Source organism: Anolis sagrei, chromosome 1, assembly GCF_037176765.1.
Source record: "Anolis sagrei isolate rAnoSag1 chromosome 1, rAnoSag1.mat, whole genome shotgun sequence".
Lineage (NCBI taxonomy): Eukaryota > Metazoa > Chordata > Lepidosauria > Squamata > Dactyloidae > Anolis > Anolis sagrei.
The window spans coordinates 322,425,035-322,437,545 of NC_090021.1; the positions used below are offsets into that span (position 1 = coordinate 322,425,035).

Below are 12,511 nucleotides of genomic sequence, written 5' to 3' on the forward strand. Positions count from 1 at the left end.
CAGACAAGACAGAGGTCCTACTGGTCAGTCGTAAGGCCGAGCAGCCTGTGTTGGATGGGGTTACACTCCCCCCGAAGACTCAGGTTCGCAGCTTGGGAGTGATCCTGGACTCATCGCTGAGCCTGGAACTCCAGGTCTCAGCGGTGGCCGGGAGAGCTTTTGCGCAATTAAAACTTGTGCACCAGTTGCGCCCGTACCTCGGGAAGTCTGATCTGGCCACAGTGGTCCACGCTCTTGTTACATCCCGTCTAGACTACTGCAACGCACTCTACGTGGGGTTGCCCTTGAAGACTGTTCGGAAACTTCAATTGGTCCAACGAGCGGCAGCCAGACTGCTCACCGGGGCGACATACAGGGAGCATACCACCCCCCTGTTGTGTCAGCTCCACTGGCTGCCGGTCCAATTCCGAGCATAATTCAAGGTGCTGGTTTTGACCTACAAAACATTTTACGGTTCCGGTCCAGTGTATCTGTCTGAACGTATCTCCCTCTACGTCCCACCCCGGAACTTGAGATCATCCGGGGAGGCCCTGCTCTCGACCCCACTGCTATCACAAGCGAGGCTGGTGGGGACGAGGAGCAGGGCCTTCTCGGTGGTGGCCCCTCACTTGTGGAACTCACTCCTGGGGGAAATTAGGGCGTCAACATCCCTCCTCACCTTCAGGAGGAAGGTAAAGACGTGGTTGTGGGACCAGGCCTTTGGGCAACCTGACAATTAGATATGGAAACCAGATGAATAGGACTAAAAGGACTGACAATTACGGAATTGGAATTTAAACTATGAGACTGTGAAACGCTGACCGTCAAGGAGGTTTGTATAGATTTTTATTGCTTTTATTGGTTTTATGGTTGTTTTTATCTATTATAATTATTGTCTTATGGTAATTGCTGTTATTGATAGAATTGTTGTTGTTAAATGATGTTACTGTCTTTTGCTGTATGTGTTACGGGCATCGAATTGTGCCTCGCTTTTGTAAGCCTCCCTGTGTCGTCCCCCCCCCCCCCCCCCCGGGGTGAGAAGGGCAGGGTAGAAGCAACCAAAATAAATAAATAAATAAAATCCCTATTCTAATCTAATGGCTTTCTGTAAGATGAAATACCAAAGGGTGATCTTCTTGTACAGTGGATAGTGTTAGGGAGAGTACTTCCTTCTCTACTCCTAAGACACCCTAGACCCTATTCACATCTCCTGACTTGAAAGCAGTGTGTATGAAAAAAATCTAGCGGTCTTAGTAGACCACAAGCTAAACCATGAGGCAGCATTTTGACACAGTGGCCAAAACGATGCAATTTTAGGTTGTATCAGTAGAACATACGGCCTTATCATAAAGTCCTGGTGAAGAGTCTCGCTTCGCTAGGCTTCTGTGGAGGAAATCGCTTGGCCCCTGTGTAGTTCCCTCTGTGATGTTTTTCCCATCACACGGGGAAAGTGTTGCCATTGTGAGGAGCGAGCACAACACAAGCCTGTGTTGAGAGGGAAGCGTCCGGCGATGTTTTTCCTCCAGTTGGAGAAGGGGCTTCCACAGGAAGTTCCTTTACATTGTTTGATAAGCAGCAACCCCATCAGTCCTCCAGAAGGGATGGAAGCATCCTAGGATGCAAAAATCATCCTATCTGATGAAGTAGATAGTATCCTTAGCAAGTTGTGAACTCTCTTTTTTTGGGAGATTTTTGAACAGATGTTGGTTGAGCATCTTTCAGGAATGCTCTAATGGAGGAAGGATTGGACTAGATGGCCCTTATGGCTCTTTCTAACTCCAAGATTCTATGGTTTCATATCAATGCTATGACATTTCACATAAAGCATACTAGTACCATGCTTCCTGTAGGTAAGGAAGTGCATTCCATTTCCACCCTCAAGTGGCAATTATTCAGGCACAACCAAGGGCCATTTGTGGATTTGTTATGGGATTTGTTTATGGGAGTGACAAATCCACTCAGGGTTTTTACAACTGTTCCTCCTGCATTTGCTCCAAGTTGAACAAGGGCATTGTTGATGGTCAACTAGAGTTCAGCTCTGCCAAAGGTCTTATATTCAAATCAGAAAAACTGCAGGAAGAGAGGAAGTAAATTCCACAGTGGATTCAAAGTCTTTGTTATGGGCTCACCTGAGCACAACTGACACTGGGAAGAAAATTCTCAAAATGTCTCCATAAATTACTTTATGTATATGTCATTCATTTACTCCCATCACTTTCTGACATAATTTCCTATCCATCTCATATCTCACACTAAATCTTTGACACAGATGTGTTTTCAGCTCCCCATGGACAGGACAGTGTTAAAGATAACGAGTACTTGTACTTCTCTTACTGTTTTATCAGATTCACAAATGTAGATGTTGTTGTAGGATGCTTAGAAATTCACAATTGCCATCTTCCTCCCCCCCCCCACTTTCCTACCACAAAGTCCAGTATCTTTGATTTCACACTTTCCACATATATCTGTATCTACAGGTAAAGCATCTTTCATATGCTCTCTCCCACTTCTTTCACAAATTCTCATTGATATGAGCATGGTGCTACTACTTACTCCCCTGTATCCTCCTCTGCATTTTCTTTGGAAATGGACCAGGTTGTTTTAATATATTGACCATAATTTCCTTCAGGAGCAGAGCAACAATTGAGACTGTCTAATAGTTCAGTTAATCCTAGAATGGCTCTGTCAGTTCTTGTATTGTTTTGTTTTTAAGAATTTGATATCCTCATCTTCAATTCAAAAAGGATTCTCAGAGCGGTTTATGAGATTATAAACCTTTGTAAAACCAATATACCTATAAAACAGTAACCCAGCCTTGAAAATACTATATGGTCACAAAAGCTAATGGCCTGCAAAATTTTGTGCTAGTTTTCTGAGCTGTGTTCGAGAAAATACTCAGCTGTAGGGACGGTTTTACTGCTGATTGTATGTGTGCTTGTCTTTTGGTGACAGTAGCCAGTTGATTTATTTATATTGTATGTGTTTATGTGTCTTATCTGTCTGTGTTGGTCTTCCTCTTTACATCATGTCTCCAATAAGCAGAATTAAGTGGTAAACCTTTTCCTGGATTGTTCTCTTTCAGATTACATGCATATATTCAAATACCACCTAAATAAACCCTCTCTTGTACAGTAAACCAAATAAATATTTCTTAATAAACTCTTGCTCTAACAACAACAACAACAACAACAACAACTACTACTACTACCACTACTACTTTATTTTTGTATCCCTCCTCCATCTCCCCAAAGGGACTTGGGGCAGCTTACATGGGGAGTAGCCCAATCAACATGGCTACAATATAACACACTAAAAGTCATAAAACAACATCATAAAACATTAAAAACAAACCACAACATAACACAATATTAAAAACAACCATCGAACAAACCACCAATGACCTGAATAATAAACAGTTTCTGAGCTCAGGCGGGTGGGCTGGTGCAAATCAGTTGCAAGGACAGGGCTGATAGATAAAGTGCAGAAGCCAGATGACAAAATTAGGAATGGAGGGCAATATAAAACAGAGCACTTTATCTTTGGGTAGGGAACAGTAGTAAAGTGCCAGGTGTAGACTTGGGGTCATAGCTGGGGGCCAAATTATCTGGGGAAATATCTAATCAAAAGCACATTGGAACATACACGTTTTTAGATCTTCATAGAAGGTGAGTAGGGTGGGTGCGAGTCTAAATCTCCCAGGGGAGAGAGTTCCAGAGTTGGGGGGACACCACCAAGAAGGCCCCCTCTCTCACCCCACCAACCATGCTTTTGACGGTGGTGAGAGTGAGAGGAGAGCCTCCCCAGAAGATCTTAGAGATTGTGCAGGTTTGCCATAAACCAAACTGTTTTTTTTAAAATAGGTACAGTGGGGGGGGGGATTTAGTCAGATACCAATTGTACAAGTTCTCCCACTTAGAAAGATGAGAAAGGCCTGTAATTGACATCATAGGTAGACCTCAACTATGAGAAACAACATAAGAAAACACATCCAGAAAATAACATTGTCTGATTTTTAACAAATTTATGTGTTTTCTCATGTTGTCTCTCAAAGTCGAGGTCTACCTATGGTGTCAATTACAGGCCTCTCTCATTTTTTGAAGTGGGAGAACTTGTACAATTGGTATCTGACTAAATACTCCCCCCACCCCCCACTGTATGTAAACTGTTTCTATTTTCCTTTATTGTTTTCCAGCAGTTTCCAGCTCCAGACCTTTATTTTGTCCCTCAGGAGGTTTTTTTAAAAATTCTGAGACATATTAGGATCATACGTTTCTTTCTCTTTTCCTCCTTTCTTTTTTAGAGTTGTAGTGCTATAATGCGTCAATGAAACAGCACTTTTGCATAATAACTTTTAATCCTTAAAAACAAATTCAGAGAGGAGAAAATCTTTCAAAACTTAGGGTCACTTCACAATACCATGTCAAATTGGGGAGGGAGCAATTTAGGAAATCTCTAGCATGAATCCAAGAAATATCTCCAAATAACTCCCCCCAAACCAGAAAAACCCAAGGACTCATGCCACAAGAATGTGCACTTCTTTAGATAACCTCAATCTAGAACAGTGGTTCCCAACCTTTGGGCCTCTGGAAGTATTGGACTTCAGCTCCCACAATTCATAAAAGCTGGTAAACTGGCTGGGATTTCTGGGAGTTGAAGTCCAAAACAGCTGGAGGACCAAAGGTTGGAAACCTCTGATCTAGAAGAAGACATGGGGGGAAATGTAAAATGTGTTTCAAATGTCGCATTGCCTTCCAAAGTCAAGATGGAACTAGCTCCAATTCGCTAGTCTGGGAATTTAATCCTCCAGGAATCAGTCTAGAACAGGCTGAATACTTTCACTCAGGATAGACAAAAAGTCAGTAAAAATAATGGGCTTCATCGATACACTCTGACTTGTTTTATGTCATTTTTATGGCTCTTCTCACATTTGTTTCAACAATGAAAGTATTTGTTTGCAAATGTATTTAACTATTAAAGGCAGATATTTTTGAAAAGTACATGTGCCATGTGGTCTCTTCCAACTCTATTATTTTATGCTACATTTTCAGTATTACCTTCAAAACTGCAATAATAATAATAATAATAATCATCATCATCATCTTTATTTATACCCCGCCACCATCTCCCCAAGGGGACTCAGGGTGGCTAACATGAGGTCAAGCCTAAGAATTACAATCAAACAAAACAAAGTACAAACAACAAATAATAACATCAAAGTACCATGCATACAGTAGCAAAATATACAATAAAACAAACACAAAATAAAATGGTAGAAAAATCAAAACACAGTGGGCAGGCCAAATGCAAGGAGTAAAATTTATAAAACCCTGGGTGATATAGATAAATGGAGTAATGTGTCTAAGGGGAGACTCAGGAGGGGCGAACAATGGGGTTAAACCTTCACTAAAGGATGAGAGAAAGGGAAGAACTATTTTGGAACGGACATGGAATGGGGATCTGGCTGTAAATCTTTCTGACATCAGACTGGAGAACTTTGCCTCTAAATCCCAGGAGCCCATAACTACACGCTTTGTAAATACATATAGATTTTACCTTTGTAGCCTTTAGCATCCTAAAACATGGGTGATAATATAATTTTTTTCTTTATAGCACTGCATGGTTTAAGTCTGTAATGTCTCCAGTTCTCTCTTTCCATCTCCCTCCAGTCCTCTTTCATATGAACTCCCGTTCCTTTCTCTAACAACACTGTTGTCTTTGCCAAAATTAATGCATCAATCACAGTTGATATCAAAACCAGAATTGCAGTCTTATTGTATGCTCAGGATTGACGTAATGGTACATAGCTTTGGCATCCAGATTAGAAAATGGAAAGGGATGGATATACAGACGAGAGGAGAAAGGTGTAATGAAGGTGTGACTCAAATGCAAAGGTGTAATGAAGGTGTGACTCAAATGCAAACCACTAACTGTGGTTTGCATTTGTGCTGGACCAGAAAATATAGATACACTGGAATATCCCATGACCTATATTACTGCACCATTACCCTTTTTGCTCTTCAGTTCCCACATATTTGGTGCTAAAAGCATCTATCCCTCTTGTGGTTTTGATCACAGGACTTTCCTCTTTAAGTCTGTGCTTTGGCTTCCTGTGGGATCCTAGATTTAACACATAAGCATTTTCTCCTTGCCTTCAAAGTCCCCACTTTTCCTTCCCTAATACCCAATTGTTCCTCCATTTCCACCAGCCCTACAAAAGTCCTCATCCTTTCTGCTTTATTGCCTGTCATCCTTGGAAATGGTGCACAGAACACTTGTGCAATGCCTTTCCACTTCCTTTAAATCCCTCCTCAAATCCCACATTTTTAAAGGAAGCCTTTTAGCAGTTCTTCTATCCTAACTCAGACTATAAAGAAGCCTAACCAAGTGTAACTAAACTGCATATTTTTCCCCTGTTCCCCCCATAGCTGTTTCTTCTTTATCCCTTGCATTCTGTAATGCACCAGACATACAAACGCCCTTTTATACATAAATATTATTGTTGGGTTCCCAGTTTGCTAGATGTAAAGTGAAGTTTTGGATTCTACCCAGGAACCTAAGCATCCTTAGATCATGTGACACATTCCAAGTAGTGTCAGTTTTTGTAATTCTGGACTTGTGTTTCTTATGTTTTGTCAGTCTGTTGTGCATTATTCCAGAGCATCTGCCATTAATGGAACTATAATTGTTTTCTTTCTTCAAAGGTGCTGAATCCCAATTTGTGTATCTTAATACTTCTTAATTTTGTTATTTGTTTTCAATTCTGCTATTCTCTGAGAGTGTCACATTTTATCATCAAAACTTTATTTCTTTTTCCCCCCAGTCATCGTGATGTTTAGCATGTTATGTTTTATGTGTTTGTTAGTTTGAATCTTAAGGTTCCTTAGAATGTTTTCATCACCATTTTCAACATCTTTTTAGTCTTGTGTTCCTACTACTGTATATACTCATACTCATGTATAAGTCGAAGACAGGTTTTCTGGCTAAAATTATGAATTTTAAGATGGCCCCTCGATGGATCGTGGTTTATACTGTGGAAAGGTAAAAGTACCAATTCCACCATAGGGAGCCAGCCTGCCCCTATTTCCTCATCTAGGCATTAAAAAAAAAAAAGAGTCAGAAGTAGCACCACTATGGAGAGAGAAGAGTGGGTTGGGGCTTTTTTTTTTTTTTTGGTTCCCTAAGAACGAACTAAGCTCTTCTTTTTCACCACTCTATGAGAAGGTGGTGGTTCCTTATTTCGATATGAGTTAAAGTACAGTTCTCACGTTGACCCATTGATATGTTGACTCAGTTTTTTGGGGGTTGTTTTTCTGGCTAAATGTTTTAGACATATGCATTGCAACTGGGAACTGCCTCTGCCTGTTGCAATGCAGATTGTTCATGAGAGGCAGTGAGAATGTCAGTCAGCTGCATCCCAATCAGCAGGGGACCGCTTTTAATAGCTGTGGCTCCTGTCTGGTAAGTGGTATGGAGTTTGAAGCAGGAGATACCACATAACTATGGTGACTATGTAGTTATGCAAGTGTATAACTACATAGCTGATAGAGAATTCTGGCTGTTGTTGTTATTGTTGTCGCTGCTGATGCATTTGAATCTATAAAGGTAAAGGTAAAGGATTCCTCTTGACATCAAGTCTAGCCATGTCTGACTCTGCTGGGTGGTGCTCATCTCCATTTCAAACCAAAGAGTTGGTGTTGTCTGTAGACACTTGCAAGGTCACGTGGTCAGCATGACTGTTTGGAGTGCTGTTACCTTCCCACTGGAGTGGGACCTGTTTATTTATTTATTTATTTATTTATTTATTTACTATATTTATATACCACTTTTCTCAGCTCTCGGGCAACTCAAAGCGGTTAACAGTAGCAAAATTCAATGCTCAAAACATCATAAAACAGTTAAAAACAATTAAAACAGTAGCATATTAATCAATCATTATAAATCAATTGATCTACTTACTCTTGCATATTTTCATACTGCTAGGTTAGTAGAAGCTGGGGCTAACAGCAGGAGCTCATCCCACTCCCCAGATTCGAACCACCAACCTTTTGGTCAGCAAGTTCAGCAGCTCTGTGGTTTAATCTGCTGCGCCTCTGGGGGCTCCCTTTTGAATCTATACATTACTACTATTACTATTGACATTCCAAAGGACATGCCGCTTTGAATTACACTTACCGTATTTTGGTTTTATGTAAGACCTTAAATGAGCTTTGTCATACTTGTATTATTTTGCTACTTTACATTTTCTGTCAAGCTTATTATGTCATAACACTATTTTATAACTATAAATCATTCCTATACCAGTAATTTTCATTCTTCTCTGTTATTAGGAGCACAACTTTTTAGCAGTAGGAATGGATTTCGGATCAGCACCCTGAAGATTCACCCTCTCGATCAAAATGTTTTAATTTGTGGAGGATTCAGTCCAGAAGTTAAAGCCTGGGATATGAGGTCTTCTAAGGTAAATTTAAAGCAGAAGCAAAATTACTTGTACTTGCTTGATATGCACCCTAGGAAGGGAGAAGCCAGGTAGGCAGGCAGGTAATAATGTTGTTTTGGAGAGGATAATTGGCATTTTCAGTTGAAGCAGCATGGCAACATGATTTTATCAATCATTCTTGCCCTGTTTTCTAAAAGTAAACAGCCAGCTACAATTCTTTATGCTCTGTTTAAAACAAATGGGAAATGAAGGAGAAAATATGAGCACAATCAAACATTTTATTATGCATTTAATTTTCAAGTGTCATTCTACTACTGAGCAAATCTGGGAGTTGTCATAAACTGATAAAGAATTAATTTACATGAGTCAAGATTGACTTTTTAAGTAGGGAATCATCTGGCACAGTAATCATCATATTTGTGAGGTGCTCAAAGCTGTTTTGCCTCCTTCCCCCTCTTCACTGATAAAGACTTTTGATTTGATTTTATTGTGCACAATTCTGTATTATGATTTGGATGCACATCTAACCTCATATGGTTCTCTATTAAAATCCTGCTATCCTTACCTGGGAATAGACTTTGTTGACCATAATGAGATTATTTCCTAAGAAACATGCATAGTATCACACTATGTAATACAATTTTCATTCCTCGTTTCTAAATGTCATTTCCTAATTGTTTCTATCATAAAACACGGGAAAGTTTATTAAACTGCAAAAACTTTTTGCAGGACATCCTGTAGCACATTTTGCTATAGTTTTTCAATGAATATCTCATAGAGTTTCAACCAAGCCAGCTTAGTTTGTGGCAGCCACAGAAACGGAGTTTCTGGTGTATAACAACTAATTTCAATGTATGTCCTGCACAATTCAACAGAAAACAGCACTTTCAAAGCAGGAACAGATACTTTTTCAAATTTTGTTACACAGTGTTATCAGCCCAATTGTTTTCACTATTAAACAGTGTAATACCGTGAGGTTAGATCTGCAATCAAACATTAATATAGAATTGTGCAAAATAAAATAAATATCCAAATCTCAGAAGCATCTTTCTGAAGACAAGAGCTTAATTTGTAGTTAACTTCATCAAAAGGTTTGTTTAAAGTATGTAACAAATACAAAGAAAGTGCTGCAGCTTTTTTAAAGTTAGCTAATTAATTGACAATTTCTCACCATGGTGAAAGCCAGTGTTCATGTTCACAGGAAAGCAGACTAATATTATTAAGTTGTTGCAACCAAACAGATGACGCAAATCAATTAAGTGATGGGTTGCTTTGAGTTTCCTAGCTGTATCGCCATGTTCCAGAAGCATTCTCTTCTAACATTTCACCCACATCTATGGCAGGCATCCTCAGAGGTTGTGAGGTTTGTTGGAAACTCGGCAAGTGAGTTTTATATATCTGTGGAATGTCCAGGGTGGGCAAAATAACTCTTGTCTGCTTGAGGCAAGTGTGAATGATGCAGTTGACCACCATGATTAGCATTTAATGGCCTTGCAGCTTCAAAACCTGGCTGAGTCGTTCCTGGGGGAACTTTTGTTGGGAGGTGTTAGCTGGCCTTGACTGATTCTTGTCTAGAATTCTCCTCTTTTTTTTAGTGTTGCTCTTTATTTACTGTCCTGATTTTAGAGTTTTTTTAATACTTCTAATTATTAATACTAGTAATATATATACAGATATATAAGCCCCACTTGGCTAGTTTCGAACAGACCTCACAACCTCAGAGGATTCCTGCCACAGATGTGGGTGAGATGTCAGGAGATAATGCTTCTGGGACATGGCCGTACAGCCTGGAAAACTCACAGCAATCTAGTGATTCCAGCCATGAAAGCCTTTGATAACACAATTAAGTGTTGTGAGGTGTTTTAAAGACTGAAATTCTAGTTTTTTTTAGATTCACAGATAAGCTATGATACTATGTGTTTGTATAGCACACATATTCTGAATACATTGATATTTGCACTTACGTGAATGAAGACAAGAGAGTGAATAATATTAGACACAACACTAATAAGAGGATTTGCTGTTAGAACTAAAAGCCATGGAATATCAGCTCTCGTTCTTCACCTGGAAATTGAGAGGCTATTGACATTAGATTTAGTTTGAGGTTTCTGGGATGGCATATAATCCAAACTTTAAATGTATCTGAGTATATAAATAAGACTAGGATAGATGATTCGATGCTTATATATGAAGACCATAACAGTTGACAAGAAAAACAGTATTGCTTTTGTTGATTCTGGTCCAGATAAATTTGAAAGGATGAAAACCATGGAAGAGGAAAGCTACTGCCTTTACCATTTATGCACCTCTTTTGCTTTTAAATAACTCTTCATCAGCCTTATTCTTTCTAAATGGGCAGATAATTTACTGAAAGTAATATTATCCTGATTGTTCAGGTGAAACATCTTCAAGTGGGTTGTTAGTTTTCCGGGCTGTGTAGCCATGTTCCAGAAGCATTCTCTCCTGAAATTTCACCTGCCTCTATGGCAGGCATCTTCAGAGATTGTGAGATCTGTTGGAAACTAGGAAATTGAGTTTATATATCTGTGGAATGTCCAGGGTGGGAGAAAGAACTCTTGTCTGTTTGAGGTAGGTGTGAATGTTGCAATTGGCCTCCTTGATTAGCATTTAATGACCTAGCAGTTTCAAGGTCTGTCTTCTTACTGCCTGGGGAATCCTTTGTTGGGAGATGATTAGCTGGCCCTGATCCTCAAGGCAGTTACAAATAATATTAAAAAGTGTATGTCTGTTTGTCACTATATGTGAAGCAAAAACATAGCAACACTGAAGATCGCACCTGCAAAATAGAGGGTCATGCAATCTTTCAAAACAATATATGCTGGGTTTATGGGATTTTTAAATTCTAAATTAAAACAACCTCAGATTGGTGCCACCAGATCCACTTTTTCACAACTTGCTTTGACTTTCTCGTTTTCTAATTTGTGATAAAGATTTGTTTGGTTGGCAAAAAATAAGAAAGAGGGTTAATGTCCAAACACTTTAATTAGTTGATATGAAATGCAAAAATATATTCCAAAGCACTAAAAGAAATTGCATTGGAACACCAGCAAAAAACGAATAACAAACTGAACTATTTATTTATTTATCGTGTCATCAGCAACCATACCATTGTGTTACAATTCTAACAGAACAAAACAAACACACAGATTAAAAAAACAAAAACAAAACACAGATTTTGCAAACTTGGTAGTTGTCCTTTGACCAGTATCTGGCCACTTGGAGTGCCTCTGGTGTTAGCGCAAGAAGGTCCTCCATTGTGCATGTGGCAGGGCTCAGGTTGCATTGCAGCAGGTGGTCAGTGGTTTGTTCTTCTCTGCACTCGCATGCCGAGGATTCCACCCTGTAGCCCCATTTCTTAAGATTGGCTCTGCATCTCGTGGTGCCAGAGCGCAGTCTGTTCAGCGCCTTCCAAGTCGCCCAGTCTTCTGTGTGCCCAGGGGGGAGTCTCTCATCTGGTATCACCCATGGATTGAGGTGCTGGGTTTGGGCCTGCCACTTTTGGACTCTCGCTTGCTGGGGTGTTCCAGCGAGTGTCTCTGTAGATCTAAGAAAACTATGTCTTGATTTAAGTCGTTGACGTGTTGGCTGATACCCAAACAGGGGATGAGCTGGAGATGTCTCTGCCTTGGTCCTTTCACTATTGGCTGCTACTTCCCAGCAGATGTCAGGTGGTGCAATACCGGCTAAGCAGTGTAATTTCTCCAGTGGTGTGGGGCGCAGATACTCTGTGATAATGTGGCATGTCTCATTAAGAGCCACATCTACTGTTTTAGTGTGATGAGATGTGTTCCACACTGGGCATGCATACTCAGCAGCAGAGTAGCATAGCGCAAGGGCAGAACTGAACTGAAAGAATTGTGTATGGTACATTTTGCTGTGTTCTTCAGATGTATCACTTAAAATACATTAAAAATACTTATATTTTTTCCATCACAGACCTGTGAAATGAGCCTCCATTCCCTTAAGAGCAGATTGAAACATCCAGGCCTCAGACTCATGTTTATAAATTTAGTCAGTGCAGGACCTTAGGAATGCAAGAAAGCACTCCTAAAAAAAGCCCCTTTTCTGGCCTTG

General features: G+C 39.9%; 1 protein-coding gene across 2 annotated transcripts in view; it reads left to right on the forward strand.

The window, feature by feature from the left end:
- Positions 1–12,511, forward strand: part of WDR25 (WD repeat domain 25) — a 115,759-nt gene that overhangs the window by 76,996 nt on the left and 26,252 nt on the right. For both annotated transcript variants that reach the window (XM_067462992.1, XM_060755354.2), the window contains exon 4: positions 8,307–8,437. In XM_067462992.1, the coding sequence (XP_067319093.1) occupies positions 8,307–8,437 (131 nt within the window). The remainder of the gene's footprint in view (positions 1–8,306; positions 8,438–12,511) is intronic.